This window comes from Pleurodeles waltl, chromosome 9, assembly GCF_031143425.1.
Source record: "Pleurodeles waltl isolate 20211129_DDA chromosome 9, aPleWal1.hap1.20221129, whole genome shotgun sequence".
NCBI classification, from domain to species: Eukaryota; Metazoa; Chordata; class Amphibia; order Caudata; family Salamandridae; genus Pleurodeles; species Pleurodeles waltl.
The window spans coordinates 938,613,420-938,639,773 of NC_090448.1; the positions used below are offsets into that span (position 1 = coordinate 938,613,420).

A 26,354-nucleotide genomic window follows, 5' to 3' on the forward strand; every position below is an offset into this window, starting at 1 on the left:
TTGAAAATTGCACTGTCTAGTTTTAAAATAGTTTATTGCCATTTGTGTGAAAACTGTATATGCTATTTTGCTAATTCAAAGTTCCTAAGTGAAATACCTTTCATTTAAAGTATTGTTTGTAAATCTTGAACCTGTGGTTCTTAAAATAAACTAAGAAAATATATATTTTTCTATATAAAAACCTATTGGCCTGGAATTGTCTTTGAGTGTGTGTTCCTCATTTATTGCCTGTGTGGGTACAACAAATGCTTAACACTGCCCTCTGATAAGCCTACTGCTCGACCACACTACCACAAAATAGAGCATTAGAATTATCTCTTTTTGCCACTATCTTACCTCTAAGGGGAACCCTTGGACTCTGTGCATGCTATTTCTTATTTTGAAATAGTACATACAGAGCCAACTTCCTACAGGGGCCTAGTCGGCCCGACCGCATCCATCGACGAAACTAATGGACCGGACCCCCTTCCGCTTCTGTCCGAAGTGCCACTCTAAGTATCCTTATACAGACCAACACTTGGTCTGTAATCTGCGTTTATCACCAGAACACAGGGAGGATACTTGTGAGGCCTTTCGGGCGTTTTGATCTAAAAAGACCCTATGCGATCGAAGAGCGAGAAGACTACAAATGGCGTCGACACCGAGGGAACAACTCGACGTCGAAGAGGAGGAAATAATTTCCATCCAGGGGACGGGCTCAGACGAATCTGAAAGTGAGCGACCCACGACGATGCAGAAAACAGTGAGTAAAACTGCCCCGTCCAAGACTCACACAAAAATCGTTAAGGCCCAGAGGATGCCACCGCCAGCAGGCCATGGCTTACCCCATCGAAAAGAAGGTGACCAAATATCGGCACCGAAAAAGGCCAAAGATTTGCCGAAGACATCCGACTCCGGTCGAGATTCAGGCACCGAATGATCTCGGCACTGAGAGTTCGACTTACCCAAGGTGAGAAAAGTTACGTTGGAACCGAAAGACTTTATCGGAAGCTTCGATACCGAAAAAAGCGGCTTCGGAGCCGAAAAGAAGCTCTTACACAGAAGAGCAAGGACTTTCCAGCCAAATGCATAAAAAACACGGATTGAGCTGGAAATAAGTATGGAGGAACCAGACCATACACAAAGGAGGTTGCATATCCAGAAAGAGACTGGAAAAATACAAACTCTTCCTCCAATCAAAACCAAATGAAAGCTGGCATTTCATGAGTCAGAAATGCAGCCGAAGGCGAAAGTGGCCAGAGATAAAACCCCACCACCAAGGTTTTTGCCACAACCTTCACCACTACATTCACCACAGCTGTCCCCGGTAACAACACCTCCAATGCAGTCACCTACGCATACAGGGATGACACAGGATGATCCGGATGCATGGGATTTATATGATGCTCCAGTATCAGACAACAGCCCAGATTGTTACCCAACAAGGACGTCACCTCCAGAGGACAGTACTGCATATATGCAGATACGATCAAGGGCAGCTACATTCCACAATGTAGCAATGCATTCAGAGCCAATAGAGGATGATTTCCTGTTCAATACCTTGGCATCCACCCACACTTCCTACCAGAGTCTGCCAATGCTCCCGGGCATGCTCAAGCACGCAAAACAGGTATTCCAAGAGCCAGTTAAAGAAAGGGCTATCACTTCTAGGGTGGAGAAAAAAATACAAGCCTCCCCCAACGGACCTTGTGTTTATAACACAGCAACTTACACCAGACTCGGTGTTTGTAGGAGCAGCAAGAAAGAGGACAAACTCTCAATCGTCAGGAGACGCTCCACTGCCTGACAAAGAGAGTAGGAAGTTTGATGCAGCGGGCAAACGAGTGCCAGCACAGGCAGCCAATCAATGGTGGATCACAAACTCACAAGCCCTGCTGGTTCGCTACGACAGGGCACACTGGGACGAGATGCAATACATTATACAGCACTTGCCCAAAGAACACCAGAAACGTGCCTAACAGGTTGTGGAAGAAGGACAAGCAATATTCATCAACCAAATAAGGTCTGCATTAGATTCTGCAGACACAGCTGCACGAACAGTCAACACTGCGGTAACCATTCGCAGGCATGCATGGTTTACGAAGCTCGGGATTCAAGCCAGAAATCCAACAAGCTGTATTGAACATGCCTTTTAACCAGGAACAATTGTTTGGGCCGGAAGTGGACACAGCAATTGAAAAATTAAAGAAGGACACTGACACGGCAGAGGCACATTTCGAAAGCCACAATTTAGAGGGGGGTTTCGAATGCAAACACCAGAGCCTTCCACCTCGCAAACCAGACCCACCTATCAGGGACAATACAAGAGAGGAGGGTTTCGTGGCTCATATAGAGGTGGACAATTCCCAAGAGGAATGGGAAAATTCCAAACACCTAAGACAAGTCAAACCAAACAGTGACTTAAATGTCACAAACCCCCAACACTTAACACCAGTGGGGGGAGACATACAGCATACTACCAAAACTGGACACACATAACTACGGACGCATGGGTACTAGCCATTATCCAACATGGTTATTGCATAGAATTCATAAATTTCCCGCCAGATGTGCCCCCCAAGGGCACACAATATGTCCAAACAACACTTAGACCTATTACAACTAGAGGTCCAAGCATTATTACAAAAACAAGCAATAGTTAGTACCCAACCATCAGAAAGGAACAGGTGTCTACTCACTATATTTCCTAATTCCAAAAAAGGACAAAATGTTAAGACCTATATTAGACATCAGAACACTGAATCTCTTCATCAAATCGGATCACTTCCACATGGTAACACTTCAAGACGTGGTTACCTTACTAAAAAAAGGACTACATGTCAACGTTGGATCTCAAGGATGCCTACTTTCACATACCCATACATCCTTCTCACAGAAAATACTTAAGGTTTGTAATACACGGCGTGTACTATCAATTAAAAGTGTTACTGTTCGGGGATAACAACAGCCCCAAGGGTATTCACAAAATGCCTTGCAGTAGTAGCCGCTCACATAAGGAGACAGCACATGCACGTATTCCCATACTTAAACAACTGACTAATAAAAAACAGCACTCAACAACAGTGTCTTCTTCACACGCAATACGTTATAGAAACAGATGCTTCCATGATAGGGTGGGGAGCACACCTCAACCAGCACAGCATACAGGGACAATCAACACAAACAACTCCACATAAATCATTTAGAACTGTTGGCAGTGTTTCTAGTATTAAAAGCATTTCAACCACTAATAACCCACAAACACATTCTTGTCAAAACCGACAACATGACAACAATGTATTATCTCAACAAACAAGGAGGGACACACTCGTCACAACTGTGTCTCCTAGCACAAAAGATTTGGCATTGGGCAATTCACATTCACCTGATAGCACAATACATACCAGGCATTCAGAACCAGTTGGCCGACAATCTCAGTCGAGATCACAAACAAACACACAAATGGGAAATTAATCCCCAGTTCCTACAAGACTACTTCCTACGCTGGGGAACACCACAAATAGATCTATTTGCAACAAAAGAAAAACACAAAATGCCAAAACTTCGCGTCCAGGTACCCACACCCTCAGTCCAAGGGCAATGCACTATGGATCAGTTGGTCAGGGATATTTGCTTACGCTTTTCCCCCTCTCCCACTCATTCCTTATCTGGTAAACAAACTAAGCCAAAACAAACTCAAACTAATACTCATAGTACCAACTTGGGCTTGCCAACCTTGGTACACAACACTGCTGGACTTACCTGTAGTACCTCACATCAAATTACCAAACAGGCCAGATCTGTTAACGCAACACAAACAACAGATCAGACACCCGAATCAGCATCGCTCAGTCTAGCAATCTGGCTCTTGAAGTCTTTGAATTTGGACACTTAGACCTTACACAAGAATGTATGGAGGTCATTAAACAAGCTAGAAGACCCACTACAAGACATTGTTACGCAAACAAATGGAAAAGATTTGTTTACTACTGCCACACTAATCAAATTATACCAATACATGCTTCCGCAAAGGACATTGTAGGCTACTTATTACACTTACAAAAGTCTAAGTTAGCATTCTCTTCAATTAAAATACATCTCACAGCAATATCTGCCTATCTGCAGATTACACATTCAACATCGCTCTTTAGAATCCCAGTCATCAAAGCATTTATGGAGGGACTAAAAAGAATCATACCCCCAAGAACACCACCAGTACCTTTGTGGAACCTTAATATTGTATTAACATGACTCATGGGCCCACCATTCGAACCCATGCACTCTTGTGAAATGCAATACTTAACTTGGAATGTAGCTTTTCTAATAGCTATCACATCACTTAGAAGAGTAAGTGAGATGCAAGCATTTACTATACAAGAACCCTTTATACAAATACATAAAGTGGTTCTCCGTACAAATCCAAAATTCCTACCAAAGGTCATATCACCATTCCACCTAATCCAAACAGTGGAACTCCCTGTCTTCTTTCCATAACCAGACTCAGTAGCCGAACGAGCCTTACATACATTAGACATAAAAAGAGTACTAATGTATTACATTGACAGAACTAAACAATTTTGTAAAACAAAACAATTGTTCGTAGCCTTCCAAAAACCTCATGCAGGTAATCCTATATCCAAACAAGGCATTGCCAGATGGATAGTTAAATGTATTCAAACTTGCTATATTAAAGCAAAAAGAGATCTACCTATTACACCAAGAGCGCATTCCACTAGGAAAAAAAGCACCACAATGGCTTTTCTGGGGAATATACCTATGACAGAAATTTGTAAGGCAGCCACCTGGTCTATGCCTCATACATTCACAAAGCATTACTGTGTAGATGTGTTAACAACACAACAAGCCACAGTAGGACAGGCCGTATTGAGAACATTATTTCAGAGAACTTCAACTCCTACAGGTTAAGCCACCTCTTTTTGGGGAGATTACTGCTTATTAGTCTATGCACAGCATGTGTATCTGCAGCTACACATGCCACCGAACGGAAAATGTCACTTACCCAGTGTACATCTGTTCGTGGCATGAGACGCTGCAGATTCACATGTGCCCTCCCGCCTCCGCGGGAGCCTGTAGCCGTTGTTAGTTGAATAAGAATTGTAAATTTGTAAATAAATATTATTTTAAGACACATTATGTACATACATACCTACTCCATTGCATGGGCACATCTAGTATACTCTCAACTCCTACCTCAGCAGGGAAAACAATCTAAGATGGAGTCGACGCCCATGCGCAATGGAGCCGAGAGGGAGGAGTCCCTCGGTCTTGTGACTCGAAAAGACTTCTTCGAAGAAAAACAACTTGTAACACTCCGAGCCCAACACTAGATGGCAGGATAATGCACAGTATGTGAATCTGCAGCGTCTCATGCCACGAACAGATGTACACATGGTAAGTGACATTTTCCATATATATATATATTTATATGTTCGATGGCATGTGTAGCTGCAGATACACATGCTGTGCATATCCCGCCATCTAGTGTTGTGCTCGGAGTGTTACAAGTTGTTTTTCTTCGAAGAAGTCTTTTCGAGTCACGAGATCGAGGGACTCCTCCCCTTTCGGCTCCATTGCGCATGGGCGTTGACTCCATCTTAGATTGTTTGTTTTCTTTCCGCCATCGGGTTCGAAGGTGTTCCTCTTCGCTCCGTATTTCGGTTCGGAAAGGTAGTTAAATCTCGGAAAATTAGACGGTATTGTCTGCGTTCGGTATCGGGTTAGTTAGAACAGATCGACACCGAATTTTGAAGAGCTCCGGTGGCCCTTTGGGGTTTTTGATTCCCCGGCGGGGCCTGGTCGGCCAGACCTCGTGCGTCTTCAAGGCTAATGGAATGGACCCCATTCCGCTTCTGCCCCGAATGCCACAACAAGTATCCTTACACAGATCAGCATCTGGTCTGTAATTTGTTTTTGTCTCCCGAACACAAAGATGATACCTGTGAGGCATGTCGAGCGTTTCGGTCGAGGAAAACGCTAAGAGACCGGAGAGCAAGAAGACTTCAAATGGCGTCGGCAGGACAACAACACTTGGAGGAAGAAGAAACCTTCTCCATCGCGGATTCGGACGAGGCCGAAACCGAAACGACGCCAAAAACCGTGAGTAAAACACCCATGCCCAAAACTCACGGAAACTACATGAAAGCCCAGGGGACGCCATCGCCAGCAGGCCATGGCTTAACCCGAAAATCAGGTGACCGACCATCTGCACCGAAAAAGGGCACGCACGTGTCGAAGTCATCAGACTCCGGTCGAGATACCAGCACAGAACAGGCTCGACACTGGGTCAGAGCAATCTCGACATCGAGAGAGCGGCACCGAAACGAGTCGGCACCAAGATATCGGAACACCGAAAGGCAAAACAGTGTCTTCGGAGCTGAAAAAGACGGTCGAAAAGGTTTTCATACCGAAACCAAGTTCCTACACCGAGGAACAGGGCCTATCCTCTCAGATGCAAGGACACAGATTCGGACAGGAGCGAGAGGTAGGGGAGCCAGATTACACTCAAAGAAGGCTCCACATTCAAAAGGACACAGGAAAAATCAGTACTCTTCCTCCAATCCGAATTAAAAGGAAACTTGCCTTCCAAGAGAAAGACAAGCAACCACCAGCAAAGGTGGCAAAACAAATAACTCCGCCACCATCACCACAGCACTCACCACAACCATCACCGGTAGCCACTCCACCAATGATGCAGTCTCCAACTCATACAAGAATGAGTCAAGATGATCCTGATGCATGGGATCTTTGCTGCACCAGTATCAGATAACAGTCCAGACTGTTATCCAGCGAGACCATCCCCACCTGAGGACAGTACCGCCTAGACACAGGTGGTGTCAAGAGCAGCTGCGTTTCACAACGTCACCCTGCACGCAGAACCAATTGAAGATGACTTTTTGTTTAATACTCTGTCGGCCACACATAGCCAGTATCAGAGTCTCCCTATCTTACCGGGAATGCTGAAACACTCAAAGCAAGTGTTTCAAGAGCCTGTGAAAGGCATGGCCATCTCTCCAAGGGTAGGGAAAAAGTACAAACCTCCACCAACAGACCCTGTGTACAACACGCAGCAATTGACACCGGACTCCGTGGTAGTAGGAGCAGCTTGCAAAAGAGCGAACTCACACACCTCGGGAGACGGACCACCACCCGACAAGGAAAGTCACAAGTTCGATGCAGCGGGAAAAAGGGTTGCGGCACAAGCTGCCAACCAATGGCGCATTGCAAATTCACAGGCCTTGCTGGCTAGATATGATAGAGCTCATTGGGACGAAATGCAACATTTCATAGAACATCTACCCAAAGAGTTCCAAAAGAGGGCACAACAAGTGGTGGAGGAAGGCCAAAGTATCTCTGACAACCAGATACGGTCGGCAATGGATGCAGCAGACACAGCTGCTAGGACTGTAAATACAGCCGTCCCCATACGGAGACACGCATGGCTACGCACCTCAGGATTCAAGCCGGAAATTCAACAAGCGGTGCTAAATATGCCTTTTAACGGACAGCAGTTGTTTGGGCCGGAGGTGGACACTGCTATTGAGAAACTTAAAAAGGACACAGATACGGCCAAAGCCATGGGCGCACTCTACTCCCCACAGAGCAGAGGCAAATTTCGAAAAACACAGTTTAGAGCGGGGTTTCGAGGACAAAACACAGAACCCTCAACCTCACAAACAAGACCCACATACCAAAGCCAGTATCAGAGGGGAAGTTTTCGGGGACAATACAGAGGAGAACAGTTCCCTAAAACTAGAGGGATTTTCCAAAATCCCAAGACACCGCAAAATAAACAGTGACTTCAGTGTCACAAATCCCCAACACACAACACCAGTGGGGGGGGGGGGGAGACTAACAAAATTTTACCAAAACTGGGAGGAAATAAGACACGTGGGTCCTAGCCATTGTCCAACATGGTTATTGCATAAAATTCCTACAATTCCCTCCAAATGTCCCACTGAAAACACACAACATGTCCAAACAACACATGGATCTATTACAACTGGAGGTACAAGCGTTGTTGCAAAAAGATGCAATAGAACTAGTAGCAATTCATCAAAAAGGAACAGGAGTTTACTCCCTGTACTTTCTCATACCCAAAAAAGACAAAACTCTAAGACCCATCCTAGATCTCAGAGCACTAAACATTTCCATCAAATCAGATCATTTTCACATGGTGACACTGCAAGACGTGATCCCATTGCTCAAACAACAAGACTACATGACAACACTAGACCTCAAAGATGCGTATTTCCATATACCCATACTTCCTTCCCACAGAAAATACTTAAGGTTTGTAATCCAAGGAGTACATTACCAGTTCAAAGTGTTGCCATTCGGAATAACAACAGCGCCAAGAGTTTTTACAAAATGCCTTGCCGTAGTGGCAGCCCATATCAGAAGACAGCAAATACATGTGTTCCCGTACCTAGACGATTGGTTAATCAAAACCAATACGCAAGAACGGTGTTCACAACACACAAAGTATGTAATAGAAACCCTTCACAAGCTAGGGTTCTCACTCAACTACAACAAATCACACCTACAGCCGTGTCAAATACAACAGTACTTAGGAGCAGCAATCAACACAAAAAAAGGGATGGCCACTCCAAGTCCACAAAGGGTACAGGCATTCCAAAACGTTATACAGGCCATGCACCCAAACCAAAGATTCCAGGTAAAATTAGTAATGAAACTACTAGGCATGATGTCCTCATGCATAGCCATTGTCCCAAACGCAAGATTACACATGCGGCCCTTACAACGGTGCCTAGCATCACAATGGTCACAAGCACAGGGTCAACTTCAAGATCTAGTGTTGATAGACCGCCAAACATACACCTCGCTTCAATGGTGGAATACTATAAATTTAAACAAAGGGCGGCCTTTCCAAGACCCAGTGCCTCAATAAGTAATCACAACGGATGCTTCCATGGTAGGGTGGGGATCACACCTCAACCAACACAGCATCCAAGGACAATGGGACACTCAGCAGAGACAGCTTCACATAACTCACTTAGAACTACTAGCAGTATTTATAGCGTTGAAAGCATTTCAACCAATAATAACCCACAAACACATTCTTGTCAAAACAGACAACATGACATCAATGTATTATCTGAACAAACAGGGAGGGACACACTCCACACAATTGTGTCTCTTAGCTCCAAAGATATGGCATTGGGCGATTCACCACCATATTCGCCTAATAGCGCAGTTCATACCAGGAATTCAAAATCAGTTAGCCGACAATCTCTCTCAGGATCACCAACAGATCCACGAATGGGAAATTCATCCCCCAATACTAAAAACTTACTTCCAAAGATGGGGAACACCGCAAATAGACCTATTTTCAACAAAAGAAAACACAAAATGCCAAAACTTCGCATCCAGGTACCCACAGGCTCACTCTCAAGGCAATGCGTTATGGATGAGTTGGTCAGGGATATTTGCATACGCTTTTCCCCCTCTCCTTCCATATCTAGTAAACAAATTGAGTCAAAACAAACTCATAATAATAGCACCAACTTGGGCACAACAACCTTGGTACACAACACTACTAGACCTCTCAGTAGTGTCTCATATCAAACTGCCAAACAGACCAGATCTGTTAACTCAACACAAACAACAGATCAGACATCCGAATCCAACATCGCTCAATCTAGCAATTTGGCTCCTGAAATCTTAGAATTCGGACACCTAGACCTTACACAGGAATGCATGGAACTCATAAAGCAAGCTAGGAAACCAACCACAAGACATTGCTACGCAAATAAGTGGAAAAGATATGTTTATTACTGCCATAATAATCAAATTCAACCATTACGTGCATCTGCTAAAAACACTGTAAGCTACCTACTACACTTACAAAAGTCCAAGTTAGCTTTTTCATCCGTTAAAATACATCTAACTGCAATTTCGGCTTATCTGCAAATGACGCACTCCACGTCATTATTCAGAATCCCAGTCATAAAAGCATTTATGGAGGGTCTGAAAAGGATTATTCCACCAAGAACACCACCAGTTCCTTCGTGGAACCTCAACATCGTATTAACACGACTCATGGGTCCACCATTTGAATCCATGCACTCATGTGAGATACAGTACTTAACATGGAAAGTAGCCTTTCTAATAGCTATCACATCTCTCAGAAGAGTAAGTGAAATTCAAGCCTTTACCATACAAGAACCCTTTATACAAATACACAAACATAAAGTAGTTCTACGCACAAATCCTAAATTCTTACCTAAAGTCATATCACTGTTCCACTTAAATCAAACCGTGGAACTCCCAGTGTTCTTTCCAGAACCAGATTCTGTAGCTGAGAGAGCATTACATACATTAGACATCAAAAGGGCACTAATGTACTACATTGATAGAACCAAACAAATTCGAAAAACAAAACAATTGTTTGTTGCTTTCCAAAAACCTCATACAGGGAATCCAATATCCAAACAAGGCATTGCCAGATGGATAGTTAAATGTATTCAAACCTGTTATATCAAAGTAAAAAGAGAACTGCCTATTACACCAAAGGCACACTCCACTAGAAAGAAAGGTGCTACCATGGCCTTTCTAGGAAACATTCCAATGACTGAAATCTGTAAGGCAGCCACATGGTCTACGCCTCTTACATTTACCAAGCATCACTGCGTGGATGTGTTAACAACACAGCAAGCCACAGTAGGACAAGCAGTGTTAAGGACATTATTTCAAACAATTTCAACTCCTACAGGCTGAACCACCGCTTTTTGGGGAGATAACTGCTTACTAGTCTAAGCACAGCATGTGTATCTGCAGCTACACATGCCATCGAATGGAAAATGTCACTTACCCAGTGTACATCTGTTCGTGGCATGAGACGCTGCAGATTCACATGCGCCCTCCCACCTCCCCAGGAGCCTGTAGCCGTTTTAAGTTGACAAATAATTAATCTTGTACATTTGTAAATATATCATTTTTAGCTACACTATATACATACATACTTACTCCATTGCATGGGCACTATTACTATACACATAACTCCTACCTCACCCTCTGTGGGGAAAACAATCTAAGATGGAGTCGACGCCCATGCGCAATGGAGCCGAAAGGGGAGGAGTCCCTCGATCTCTTGACTCGAAAAGACTTTTTCGAAGAAAAACAAATTGTAACACTCCGAGCCCAACACTAGATGGCGGGATGTGCACAGCATGTGAATCTGCAGCGTCTCATGCCACAAACAGATGTACACTGGGTAAGTGACATTTTCCTTATTTTACTTTTTGTAAAGTGAGATGCATTTAAACTTTTTGAAGAAACTTACCTGTGAAGTACGGCAGTAAAGCTTAGCTGCGAAGTAATGAATCCTGATGTAAGTTCTGTGATTTAATGTGCTCCCGATGTTTGGACTGTAAAGTAACAGTAGCATACACAACATCTAGGTAATGTAGAGGTGTTTTCTTGGTGTAAACCTTCCAAGAGAAATTTGTGAAAACTATAATAATTTTGCTTTACACTAACAAGCTCTGTGCTTTGTAACAGTAGCAATTTTTCGATTTGAGATTTGAATTCCAAGAATATTACAAAAGGAAGACCTATCTGTTAATGTAAAAACATTTGTCTGCAACATACAAAAGTACACATCACCTAAAGTACAGTGATTCAGATATTCATTTAAGCAATACAACAGTAAGAAAATAAATCTTGTTAATTTGTTGTGCATTTTTACACCCTCTATTTAATAGTGCCTCAGTGCTTGAACATTTTTTTAAATTAGGTTAACATGTTTTGAAATAGATGTTTTGCAAAGCCTTTATCATGCCAAATATTTACCATTTCTTTGCTTTTAAGACAATTATCTGTTGTTACATAGTTTCATATTTCTTCATATTTTATTAAATTCCTTGCTTATGAACAATAGGTGTCCTCCACCTTTCATGGTGGTAGTTTAAGTGGGTTCAATGTCTTTGTCCACCTGTAATCCAGTGACATCTAAATCTGTAAATGTTTCTTCTGATTTCCAATGAAGATTAAGGTTGTCCCAATTTGTTTGAGGTAAGTCCTTGTTCCCTTTATAATCATCCCTCAAGTTAAATGTACACACAATCTTTAAGTGTTATCAGGCCATTCAAAATATCTTGATTTCACAACAAAACTTTAAAAAAAGGGTCATATTCTGTGGTCTTCTAAGATACGTGTTTCCTGATTTGTGTTCTCATGTTAGTCACCTCGAAGAGGAAAGATGTAGTACTTGGAAAAAGTTATTCGCACTTTATGTCTAGCATTGAAGTAGCAGTTTTTGGGACGGCTAAGATGCAAGAATTGCATTTTTCTCAGTGTGATATAAATTTATGCTTCAAAGTTGCCTTCAATATATTTTCATTTTCTTTTGGCTACCAGTGAGTCATTGGTTAAAAGATTGATTGGCATACTTCTGTCCATCCAAAAGTAGTTGTGCAAGTGCAGATTTTTGTGTATTCTGATTTATTTTTTTCTTCAAAATATGAGGCAGAATTTCTTGTAATTTCATACTGCCGGAAAGCTGTTTCATAGGAGTTACTGAAATATTTGGGGCAAACGTTTGGAATATGACCAGGAAAGCAAGTTAAATAGTTTTAAGCTTACCAGTTTGATGCTATACATGTTCAATTTCTGTTTTAGGGGTCCCTGCTTCCTGTAAACAAGTAGTTAGTGTTGAAACTACTAGAGATATAGAATGGTTTACCTACACCTGTACATTGGGATTCCATGTTTTTGGTAAGATTCCACATACATTTGAAAGAGTTGATGCATGTAATGTGTGTGATATAGTTACTGTGGAAGAGGAAGATGTGTTCCAGTGGCTGCAATTAGCCAAAACCCTTTCCCGGCCAGTCAGATTTTGAGAATGAGTCTTATGTGTCATTGTGTTCCACCTCACTCTTTCAATAGATAGATTTGACTTTAACACTGCTATTGAATAAGATATCCTCCGCTTCTATTGCATTGTGTGATATACATTTAGATTCATTATTATGCACATTTTGAGATATTAAAATTCTGCTAAAAAAAAGTATGTTACTTTTCAAAGTTTGTCTTTATGCACTTACGGTTTCCTGAAAATTTGTAATGTTTTCAGATGCAGTTCAGTAAGCCTGATAAGAACTTTTTTAGACCAATAAAACAATAGTTCTGACATTTTAAATGTGTTTTCTGATGTCCTATGAATTACTGATTGCTCATTTTCTAAGTGAAACTTAAATGGGTAAATATCTTAGCCTGCAGATGGGATTTCCTGACCCTGCTTCACTGAATTTGGATCAATGCAACTTCTCTTTCAAGACTGGAAAGATTTTTGTGGATAATCCACAATATTCTATGCCTACTCTTGCTTGTAAAATCTGTTTATCTTGTAGATGGAGTTCAGTAACTTTCATAGATTTTCACATGGTTTTTTACTTTGGACCAAAGTGTTAACACCACTTTTCAACAACTAAAACTGCAATAGCCTACTTGGCTAAACATTAATTAGCATACTTATAAATCAAAACTGTAGGTGTTGCTAAAGTTGAAACAGTATATTTTACCCGGTGTTGAACTCCGTTTGGTCTTAAGTGATTATCCTGTCTACATTAAAGCTCAACAAGCTAGAACTGCTTGCTCAATGATAATCTCAGCCTTAGAAATTGAATTTATTAGGTTTAAGAGAGTACAATTAGTTAATATTTGCTTTGTTGGTTCATGTTTGCCTTGTACATTACAAATATATCACGAAGTTCGGTGGCATGTGTAGCTGCAGATACACATGCTGTGCATAGTCCGCCGTCTGGTGTTGGGCTCGGAGTGTTACAAGTTGTTTTTCTTCAAAGAAGTCTTTTCGAGTCACGAGACCGAGGGACTCCTCCTAATTTGGTTCCATTGCGCATGGGCGTCGACTCCATCTTAGATTGTTTTTTTTCCGCCATCGGGTTCGGACGTGTTCCTTTTCGCTCCGTGTTTCGGGTTCGGAAAGTTAGTCAGAATCTCGGAAAAATCCGTCGGTATTGTTTCGTTCGGTATCGGGTTAGATTAGACAGATCGACACCGAATCTTGAAGAAGCTCCGGTAGCCCTTCGGGGTAATTTCGATCACCCGTCCGGGCCTGGTCGGCCCGACCGCGTGCAACATCGAGACTGATGGAACGGACCCCGTTTCGATTCTGTCCTAAATGCCACAATAAATATCCTTACACGGACCAACATTTGGTCTGTAACTTGTGCCTGTCCCCCGAGCACAAGGAGGATACGTGCGAGGCCTGTCGCGCATTTCGGTCGAGAAAAACGCTCAGAGACCGAAGAGCCAGGAGGTTGCAGATGGCGTCCACGCTGACAGGACAACAACAGGTCGAGGAGGAGGAAGAAGAAACATTCTCCATCCCCGATTCAGACTCCGAAGAATTCGAAGAGCAACCAACCGTGAGTAAGACGTCGAAACAAAGATCACACGAAAAAACAGAGAAAGCCCAGGGGACGCCACCGCCAACAGGCCATGGCTTAACCCATAAAGTAGGTGACCGTCCATCGGCACCGAAAAAGGGCGAGCTGGTGCCGAAGTCGTCCGACTCAGGTCGAGACACAGGCACACAGCAATCTCGGGACCGAGAGAGTGGTGCAGAAAAGGTTCGACACTGAGATAGCGGCACCGAAGTTGCTCGGCACAGGGACAACGGCAACGAAGATGGTCGGCACCGAGAAGGCACGACACCGAAAAGAAGAAAGATCTTGTTGGAGTCGAAAAAATCCAAAGTCACGGTTTCGGTGCCAAAACACCCGGCAACCGAACCGAAAACCAGTTCCTACTCAGAGGAACAAGGACTGTCCTCCCAACTAAAAAAACACAGATTTGAGGAGGAATTACAAACAATAGAACCAGATCACACGCAAAAGCGGATCTTTATCCAAAAGGATACAGGGAAGATCAGCACTCTTCCCCCAATCAAGAGAAAAAGAAAACTTGACTTCCAACAAGAAGACAAGCAGCCACAAGCAAAGGTGGTAAAGAAAGTAACTCCACCACCCTCTTCACCACCGTCAACCCATGCATCACCGGCACAAACTCCACCACATTCACCAGCTCATACCACCATGAGCCAAGATGATCCAGATGCATGGGACCTCTATGGCGCTCCAGTATCGGACAATAGCCCTGAGTCGTACCCAACTAAGCCCTCACCACCTGAGGACAGTACAGCATATGCACAGGTGGTAGCCAGGGCAGCCGAATTTCATAATGTATCGCTACATTCGGAGCCTATTGAGGATGACTTCCTCTTTAACACCCTGTCCTCCACCCATAGCCATTATCAAAGCCTTCCCATGCTCCCGGGAATGCTAAGGCACGCTAAACAGATTTTTAAGGAGCCAGTTAAAAGCAGAGCAATAACTCCAAGGGTGGAGAAAAAATACAAAGCACCGCCTACAGACCCTGCTTTTATTACATCACAACTGGCGCCAGATTCAGTAGTCGTAGGAGCAGCTCGTAAAAGAGCCAACTCGCATACATCAGGCGACGCACCACCTCCGGACAAGGAGAGCCGCAGGTTCGATGCAGCTGGGAAAAGGGTTGCAGCACAAGCTGCAAATCAGTGGCGCATCGCCAACTCCCAAGCACTCCTAGCGCGATACGACAGGGCTCATTGGGACGAGATGAAGCATTTCATCGAACACCTCCCCAAAGAGTTCCAAAAACGAGCGCAACAAGTGGTTGAAGAGGGACAAAATATCTCCAACAACCAAATACGTTCTTCTATGGATGCAGCGGATACAGCTGCAAGAACAATAAATACTGCAGTCACCATAAGGAGACACGCATGGCTGCGCACCTCTGGGTTCAAACCCGAGATTCAACAGGCTGTGCTTAACATGCCGTTTAATGAACAACAATTGTTTGGGCCAGAAGTGGACACAGCAATTGAAAAATTAAAAAAGGACACCGACACAGCCAAAGCCATGGGCGCACTCTACTCCCCGCAGGGCAGAGGCACTTTTGGCACATTTCGTAAAACTACTTTTAGGGGAGGGTTTCGAGGTCAACCCACAGAAACCAGCACCTCACAAACAAGACCACCTACCTACCAGGGACAATATCAAAGGGGAGGTTTTCGGGGACAATACAGAGGGGGACAATTCCCAAGAAACCGGGGAAAATTTCAAGGTCCCAAAACCCCTCAAAATAAACAGTGACTCACAGGTCACACCACCCCTTCACACAACACCAGTGGGGGGAAGACTAAGCCAGTTCTACAAATCTTGGGAGGAAATAACAACAGACACTTGGGTCTTAGCAATTATCCAACATGGTAATTGCATAGAATTTCTCCAATTCCCTCCAAACGTCCCACCGAAAACACACAATATGTCAAAACAGCATGTAGATCTTCTAGGACTAGAAGTTCAAGCATTACTGCAAAAGGACGCAATAGAATTAGTACCAGGTCCACAAAAGAACACAGGAGTTTACTCGCTGTACTTTCTAATACCGAAAAAGGACAAAACACTAAGACCAATTCTAGATCTCAGAACACTAAACACCTACATCAAATCAGACCATTTTCACATGGTCACATTACAAGACGTAATCCCACTGCTCAAACAGCAAGACTACATGACAACATTAGATCTAAAAGATGCGTATTTCCATATACCGATCCATCCTTCGCACAGGAAATACCTGAGGTTCATATTCAAGTGAATACATTACCAATTCAAAGTGTTGCCATTCGGAATAACAACTGCGCCAAGAGTCTTTACAAAATGCCTAGCAGTAGTAGCTGCACATATCAGAAGGCAGCAAATCCACGTGTTCCCCTACTTAGACGACTGGTTAATCAAAACCAACACGCTAACAAAGTGTTCACATCACACAAAGTATGTCATACAGACCCTTCACAGGCTGGGTTTCTCCATCAACTATGCAAAGTCAAAACTTTTGCCGTGTCAAACACAACAATACTTAGGAGCGACAATGAACACAATAAAAGGGATAGCCACTCCAAGTCCACAAAGGGTTCAAACAATTCACAAGCTCATACAAGCCATGTATCCAACACAAAAGATACAAGCAAAAATAGTATTAACACTACTAGGCATGATGTCTTCATGCATAGCCATTGTCCCATACGCAAGGTTGTACATGCGGCCCTTACAACAGTGCCTAGCATCACAATGGTCACAGGCACAGGGTCAACTTCTAGATCTGGTGTTGATAGACCGCCAAACATACATCTCGCTTCTATGGTGGAACAGTACAAATTTAAACAAAGGGCGGCCTTTCCAAGACCCAGTGCCAACATATGTTATAACAACAGATGCTTCCATGACAGGGTGGGGAGCACACCTCAATCAACACAGCATCCAAGGACAATGGGACATTCATCAAAGAAAGTACCACATAAATCACTTAGAACTGTTAGCAGTATTTCTAGCGTTGAAAGCATTCCAACCCATGATAACCCACAAATACATTCTTGTCAAAACAGACAATATGACGACAATGTATTATTTAAACAAACAGGGGGGGACACACTCGACAGTTGTGTCTCCTAACACAAAAAATATGGCATTGGGCAATTCGCAACCACATTCGCCTAATAGCACAATTTATTCCAGGGATCCAGAACCAGCTAGCAGACAATCTCTCTCGGGATCACCAAAAAGTCCACGAATGGGAAATTCACCCCCAAATACTAAACAATTACTTTCAAATTTGGGGAACACCTCAAATAGATCTATTTGCAACAAAAGAAAACGCAAAATGCCAAAGCTTCGCATCCAGGTATCCACACCGGCACTCCCAAGGCAATGCTCTATGGATGAATTGGTCAGGGATATTTGCGTACGCTTTTCCCCCTCTCCCACTCCTTCCATATCTAGTAAACAGATTGAGTCAAAACAAACTCAAACTCATACTAATAGCTCCAACATGGGCAAGACAACCTTGGTATACAACGCTACTAGACCTTTCAGTAGTACCTCATGTCAAACTACCCAACAGACCAGATCTGCTAACGCAAAACAAACAACAGATCAGGCATCCAAACCCAGCATCGCTGAATCTAGCAATTTGGCTCCTGAAATCCTAGAATTTGGACACTTAGACCTCACACAAGAATGTATGGAGGTCATAAAACAGGCTAGAAAACCTTCCACTAGACACTGCTATGCAAGTAAATGGAAAAGATGTGTTTATTACTGCCATAATAATCAAATTCAACCATTGCATGCATCTCCAAAAGATGTAGTAGGATATTTACTACTTTTGCAAAAATCTAATCTAGCTTTCTCTTCCATAAAGATACATCTCACCGCAATATCTGCTTACCTGCAGATTACTCATTCAATTTCCCTGTTTAGAATACCTGTCATTAAAGCGTTTATGGAAGGCCTAAAGAGAATTATACCACCAAGAACACCACCTGTTCCTTCATGGAACCTCAACATTGTCTTAACAAGGCTCATGGGTCCACCTTTCGAACCCATGCATTCATGTGAAATGCAATACTTAACGTGGAAAGTTGCATTTCTCATTGCCATCACATCTCTAAGAAGAGTAATTGAAATACAGGCGTTTACCATACAAGAACCATTTATTCAAATACACAAGAATAAGGTTGTTCTAAGAACAAATCCAAAATTCTTACCAAAGGTTATCTCACCGTTCCATTTAAATCAAACAGTGGAATTACCAGTGTTCTTCCCACAGCCAGATTCAATAGCTGAAAGAGCACTACATACATTAGACGTCAAGAGAGCACTAATGTACTACATTGATAGGACAAAAGAAATTAGGAACACAAAACAACTATTCATTGCATTCCAAAAACCTCATACAGGAAATCCAATATCAAAACAAGGTATTGCCAGATGGATAGTACGGTGCATCCAAACCTGCTATCTTAAAGCAAAAAGAGAACTGCCTATTACACCAAGGGCACACTCAACCAGAAAGAAAGGTGCTACTATGGCCTTTCTAGGAAATATTCCAATGAACGAAATATGTAAGGCAGCAACATGGTCTACGCCTCATAAATTTACTAAACACTACTGTGTAGATGTGTTATCTGCACAACAAGCCACAGTAGGTCAAGCCGTACTAAGAACTTTATTTCAAACTACTTCCACTCCTACAGGCTGAACCACCGCTTTTGGGGAGATAACTGCTTACTAGTCTATGCACAGCATGTGTATCTGCAGCTACACATGCCACCGAACGGAAAATGTCACTTACCCAGTGTACATCTGTTCGTGGCATTAGTCGCTGCAGATTCACATGCGCCCACCCGCCTCCCCGGCAGCCTGTAGCCTTTTGGAAGTAATTCTTCAACATTTGTACATTTGTAAATATATTACTTTAACCTTCATTTTGTACATACTTATTAATTCCATTGCATGGGCACTATTACTAGCATACACAACTCCTACCTCACCCTCTGCGGGGAAAACAATCTAAGATGGAGTCGACGCCCATGCGCAATGGAACCAAAGTAGGAGTCGTCCCTCGGTCTCGTGACTCGAAAAGACTTCTTCAAAGAAAAACAACTTGTAACACTCCGAGCCCAACACCAGACGGCGGACTATGCACAGCATGTGAATCTGCAGCGACTAATGCCACGAACAGATGTACACTGGGTAAGTGACATTTTCCATATTGACTTTTTAGTTTTTCTTACCTTTTAAAATAAGTTAATGTCATTTTATTGTACATTACTGGTTCAGTTACACATCGTGTAAGGTGCTATGTAAGAGTTAAAATATCAATTCTAATGCTGCAGGTCATTCCAATGAACGTACTAAATCAGTCCTTAACTTTGTAATTATTCCCTTTTTCAGGTGTATGGCCTGAAGGCTCAGATGGAACAGACATCAATGCCATCTCTAGGTCATTTGAGAAAAACATTCTTGCAACTGGAGATGATTTTGGCAAAGTTCATCTCTTCTCATACCCATGCTCACAGTTTAGAGTAAGTTTTTTATATCACTGTATTCATGTAAAGTATGTTCATGAATGAGGTTGTGGTTAAGATTGCACACATCCATAGAGGGCTGGGATATACCTTTGTACAATTTTCACAACATTGATGTTGGAAGCTTATCAATTCTGTAAAGTAGAGTGCAAACTAAATACATAATGACACAAATTGAAACTTTTGTACACGTTTTGTATACTAAGGGCCAGATGTAGCAAACGTTACCGACTCGCAAAATGCATTTCAGACTCGCAAATAGGAAGGGGTGTTCCCTTCCTATTTGCGAGTCGCATTGGGATGCAATACCATTTGCGACCGCATATGCGGTCGCAAATGGCATCGCAGTTACCATCCACTTCAAGTGGATGGTAACCCAATCGCAAATTGGAAGGGGTCCCCATGGGACCCCTTCCAGTTTGTGACTGGAGCCCAAAATATTTTTTCAGGGCAGGGAGTGGTCCAAGGGACCACTCCCTGCCCTGAAAAAAACCCGAAACTAAAGGTTTCGTTTTTTTTAAGTGCAGCTCGTTTTCCCTTAGGGAAAACGGGCTACACTTCAAAAAAAAAAAAAACTGCTTTATTTACAAGCAGGTCGCTAACATGGAGGTCTGCTGACGTCAGCAGGTCTCCATGTTAGCGAGTGCCTATACTCGCAATGGGGCCGCAATTTGCGACCCACCTCATGAATATTCATGAGGTGGGTCATTGCGACCCCATTGCGAGTTGCAGTCGGTGTCTGAGACACCGTACTGCATAGCAATTTGCGACTTGCAAATTGCGAGTCGCAGGGACTCGCATTTTGCAAGTCGCAAATTGCTTTTTTCCTACATCTGGCCCCAAGTGTTTCATTTCACTCAAGTGAGACAGTAGCACAAAAATTCTAGTATGCAATGCAGAAACCCTTATATGAAGTGTGGATTTTAGTAAAAGCACTGGTTTTGAAATGTGTTCAGAAAACTTCTTGATGAAATCTTTCCACTTTAATAGGAAAATCAAGTCACAAGTTTTCAATGCCATTACTTTCCAATTCACTTTTAAGCTTTTCACATCAAGCAGTTCCTCCTGTCTTGTTCTTTCCAACCAAGAAAGTCATAGCTGTGCGTAATGTTTGGCCAACCAAGAAATCTGGCAGACATGTATAAACAACATTTGAGTTTTTAAGCTGTAAGTATTCAAATACATATTTCATACACAAAGCAATGTGAACCATCGTTTTGAAAATCTGGACCTATCCTGAGCTATGGATCGCCTCACTCCTAAGAAACTCAATAGTGATTGATTTGTAAGTGAGCAGCATCTTTTATCCCTTAATATTTGATGATCATAATACCTTGTCATTGGAAACCACCTTGGATGGGTCTGGGCCATTCTTAGACTGCATTTATACCTCCTTAGCCATCTAAACAATTGTTCTAACCATGTAAAAAGATGTTCAGTCATTCATAATGAGATCAGGAAAAACGTATGAAGTTTGCGTTCCTGTTCATTTTATGTAGGTTTGCTTTCCACACACACACATTTTAGATGTAAGACAATAATTGATCTTCCAAGATAATTCATGGGAAAGGTACATTTTACAGTAACACCACCATTTAAGTATCATATCAATTCACCACTGTCAAGGCCTAGCTGTGGGGAGGTAGTATATGAGTGATTACGGGTACAGTGCAACACATTTATAATAGTGTAATAATGCTATGAATGTTCAATCACAGTTGTATAATAGCACAGCTCATTAATATTTGTTCTTATACTCCTATGTACAAACAATTCTAGTTTAAGTGGTAGATTTCAAAAGCAAATATTATATAGAATACAATACTTAATCCATGATGTACGAGAACTGCAGTAGTAGAACTAGATGGCAAAGCAAACCAAACCACCTGGCACGATGTTAATGTTCACAAAGTTTTAATGCTCATAAAGCCTATCTGTACGTAAAGTTCTAATGTTCACAATGGCCAGTACAGCTGTAGTGTAAAAGAGAGAAAGCCAGTTGGCCACTAGCAAACCAACCAGGTTCTGGATCACAGTAACAGGAGCATCAATATGATACAAAATAACCGTGGTGGTGTAGGAAGGGGTGTGCCAGTATGGTAAATTCATCACTCTAGTTCACATACTCTTAACAGTCAAACAATTGGGCAGCACACTTCACCATTGTTAGTCAGGAGCTCAAGGGTCTTAAGTAGATGTTCATGAAAATCTGTTAGCAGTCAAGTTCGTTCTTCAGGCAACCTGGATCTGGTCAAATGTGAGAGGTAGAACAGGTCTCAATACATTGGCTAGGTGTCTCTGGTCTGCTTGAGCTGGCGGCAAGCAAGTTCATGAGGCTTAGTTTTAACTAAAATGAGGTAGCAGCTTGCAGCTCAATACTCCAACTACATCAATTGCACTGTGTCCAATCTCCTCCATGTGCAAACAATGGTCATTCTCCGGTTCCAACAGCCCACTGCCAGTTGCAGACCAGTGTATCATACAATTTTAGGCCTGGTCTGTGTTTAAATAGTTTTTTCTTCCCCCAGAAATTAATATAGCAGTGGTCTCTGATCCTTTGAAAATGGGCAAAGGAAAAAGAGGGAAAGGGCTGTCCTCTGTGGGCATCATCTTGGGAATTCCATCCTTAAACAATACCAAACCTCTACACTTAATTTAGATGGGTAGACCAGTATGCAACTCCAGGATGCAACTATGCACCCAGAAAACTGGAATACACTGTCCCAGCCATGGCTTCTGTTGGCTGCTGAAAGCAGTCTACACTTTTAAGATAACAGGGAGCAGAGACCAATTTGAGTCCCATGTCTTGGGGCTCACCAAAAGGGTGACCGCACAGAGTACCAGTTTGCGTTCTAAGTGGCCAGTCAGGTATCCAGGACCTGCAACTAGTGACAAAAAAAAATGCAGGGTTTTGAGGAACCAAGAACACAATTTTATGTGTGGCAGAGCTCCTGGGTGTGTCTGGAATTACCATCCTTACAGTTGGTGTGGATAAAGAGTAGATATGGGTTATTTCACCTGCAGAGAGTTGATGAGCATGTACACGTGTGATGAGGAAGTCATTTGACAGGAGCAGAGAGAAAGTCTTTGTGCAGTGCCAAATAATTCTCTAAGACAGTGGCACAATGCAGTTTCCCCTTTGACCATCAGCTATGACATTGGGTGTGTGTGGCACATATGAACAGCAGTATGTAGAACATAATGTGAAAGCTGCAGTGTGAATTCACCTAGATTGCAGCGTTCTTATCTGGGAGGAAACCTATGTGGAATTCATATTTTGATTCATCAAAGGAGAGAAAGAGTGGCCTATGTGTATTTTAAAGCAATAGGATCTCTCAGACAACTCTAGAAATGGCAATTAATAACTCATAAAAATCTGGCATATGCAAGAAGTACTAAAAGTACTCATCATAGATAGTTTGATTACTTTGTTCTTTACCTGTGCCGTCCATAATTACAACTCAGTAGTTGTAGGAGATTGTGTTTGAAGGAGGCCTTCTCTTCTCTGAATTAATTTATATAGTACTAAATAACCATCTCTTTCACAGAACATATGCACTTTTTCTTTATGGTGCGATATATTTGACTGCGGGTTGTTATGTCTTTAAATGTAAAGCAGACTCCTAACAAATTAAAACTGCTCAAACCTGAATTGTATTACCACCCAATGTTTGTTTTAACAGGCTCCAGGTCATGTGTATGGGGGACACAGCAGTCATGTGACTAATGTTGATTATCTGTATGAAGACACCCATCTCATCTCCACAGGAGGAAAAGACATGAGTATAATGCAGTGGCGAGTAATTTAGGAAAACCATCAAGAATACCACATGAAATTACCTAACTGCATATATGAACATTATATGGTAAATAAAGTATGTAATGTCAAAGCATTGACATAGGCACTTCAGTGTTGTATTACAAAGTCATTATAAGCCTCAGGAACATAAACTGTTCACTGATTGATTATGTTATCAAATTCTTAACATGAAGAGAAACCAGGATCTATATATACATATATATTTACAAAACTATACAATATAGTATACTGTGAGCATTGTGACTTTAAAGTTTACACTATAATAATGTCAACAAAGCTATATGGATGGTATATAGTAGTCACAAAAGTACTTTAAATATGTTTAAAAGGGTCACAATAATGCCTTCTAAAATATTGTATATATTGTAATATTGATTTGTGTATAACTGTTAACACCAGGAATATTAATTAAAAGAATATCCAGAGCGTTTTGAAAGATGGTGCACAATCCAAATATAGAAAGCTATTGGTCTGTATTTTCAAATATAGACTTGTAAATGCTCTTTATTAAATTTACTGTATGACATATAGATTGTAATTAGGCTGTACATATTGCAGTTTTGTTAATAAGAAACCTTACCAAGCATTAGTTTTGATGGATCTGGTATTGTGGTGTTGGTTTTAACAGCATTTTAAATGCTCTGTTTCTCCATCTGTGTGTGTTTCTATCACCTCGTCCATCCTCCCCCGTTGTATCTTTTTCTGCCCCTCTCTGTTTCTCTGTCTATGAATCTTTTTATACTGCTCTTTTTCCATTATTGCGTGATTAATGTGGATACTTTCGATTTTTGTGCTTAATATCCATTCAACATGTACTATTCTTTAATTGAGCATGCAGCTTTATGTATCTCCTCTGTCCTAGGGTGTGTACGGATTTGCATTAAATATAAAAGAAAGGCAGTAATAATTCAGTGCCTTGTGTTATGTACCATTGTGTTTTTTCTGGCTACGTTCACCATATCCAAAAAATATTTTAGTGTCCGCACTCCTGTAGCGTGAAGAAAGAATGTCTTAACCACCACTTACAAGAAGTTCAAAGTTTAGATCTCGAACTTGTGCATGAATGAATGTATATAGACAAAAATGCAATGCTATTCTGCAGTGATACAGCAGTGGAGGCAAAGTGAATGTCTTGTGTGTTTTTGATTGTGACAGATTAATTGTACTGTTTACATGAAGAATGTATCTACATATTTGAAGGTTGTAGTCCTAAATGGACTCAGTTTATCAATAGTAATTTAAAATATTTGGATTTGCAAAAAAATGACAAGTGTAAGGTTATCATAACTCTAAAGCACTGGTTGTTTTGAGTAGTTTACTTGAAGTTATCTCTTTTTTTTTTTTTTTTAAACTAACAATCAAACCTGCTATGTAGAAAGTGCAGGGCACTAATAAATATACTTTAAAATGTTGTGGCTGCATTATTTTGTTAGATTGTTTCATTTTCTATTTTGCTGTTTGACATGAACTGATTTGTGTATCATCTAATTGCATGTATTAATCAAATAAAAATGTTTAAACCACAATTCCTCTTTAGCAGGCTAGAACTCAAGGCATATTAGCATTCTGCTTAACTTGACAATAACACGAGCACTAAGTAAACAAACCTCCTAGATACAAACAGGGGCTGTATGTATATGGAAGTGTTATATTTTTTTATTGAAACTGAGAGAAGCAGTATAACTTTTTGATGTGTTTTTTTATGTTTGCTTGTAAAAGGTAGTGTTAACAGAGGTTTACATTCAGTTAAATGAAGTTGTTTTCCATTTGATCAAATTATAGTGGTCAGTCACGTTTTGAGATGTATTACACTTCATTGGAGTTATGCTAAATGTCCAATCGTAGTTTGGTTATTTTATATACAATATTTATTACTTACATTAATCATAACTAAATCTGTAGTTTGTTGCATTTGTTTCATTATAATAAATCATTTAGCAGTTTTAGGATGTATTGTTAAATATTGAGTCTAGATGTGTGTATATACATCCATGCATTTGTTCAACAGGTCGTAACTACTCTGACTATATGGTCAGAGAGCTCTATGCTGGTAATTTTTGACATACGAGCCTACTTCATACTTCTACCTATGGCCTTTCATTTTACATTTTCTCACTCTCACAGCTTATCGGAGGGTAAATAGACCTTTCCACATAGGACAGACTACAGAGGAGCAACGTAACTTGTAAGCTTGGCATAAGGTCATTTTAAAACATTTATCTAAATTCTGGTTTCTAATAAAAAACAATTCTCATGGTGTCAGCGATAACTATAATTAATTTGAGTTGTTAGGTATTATTTGCATATGCACAGTCAAGCATTGGTGTTTAGACAATTATAATCAACATATACCATATACACTTGAAAAAAATCTGGAATACAAGTTGCTTTTAATGAAATATCCCTACATTTGTATCTTAATACTCTTAATTCTAAAATCAATTGTTTGCTTTTTTCAGTCACTTGAAAATATCAAGCACTTTCCCTAACAAGCTTTCCTTAGGCCCGCATTTAGATCTGATTCTGGGTCCAAGCAATAAATTCTTATTTTCCATAAACCCTCTCTTTTCCTTGTTT

General features: G+C 41.4%; 1 protein-coding gene across 14 annotated transcripts in view; it reads left to right on the forward strand.

The window, feature by feature from the left end:
* Window positions 1-25,189, forward strand: part of EML1 (EMAP like 1) — a 752,203-nt gene extending 727,014 nt beyond the window's left edge. For all 14 annotated transcript variants that reach the window (XM_069208309.1, XM_069208311.1, XM_069208303.1 and 11 more), the window contains 3 exons: window positions 12,640-12,735; window positions 19,824-19,954; window positions 23,641-25,189. In XM_069208309.1, coding sequence (XP_069064410.1) covers window positions 12,640-12,735; window positions 19,824-19,954; window positions 23,641-23,766 — 353 coding nt within the window. In that variant the 3' untranslated portion in view covers window positions 23,767-25,189. The remainder of the gene's footprint in view (window positions 1-12,639; window positions 12,736-19,823; window positions 19,955-23,640) is intronic.
* The last annotated feature ends 1,165 nt before the right edge of the window (window positions 25,190-26,354 follow it).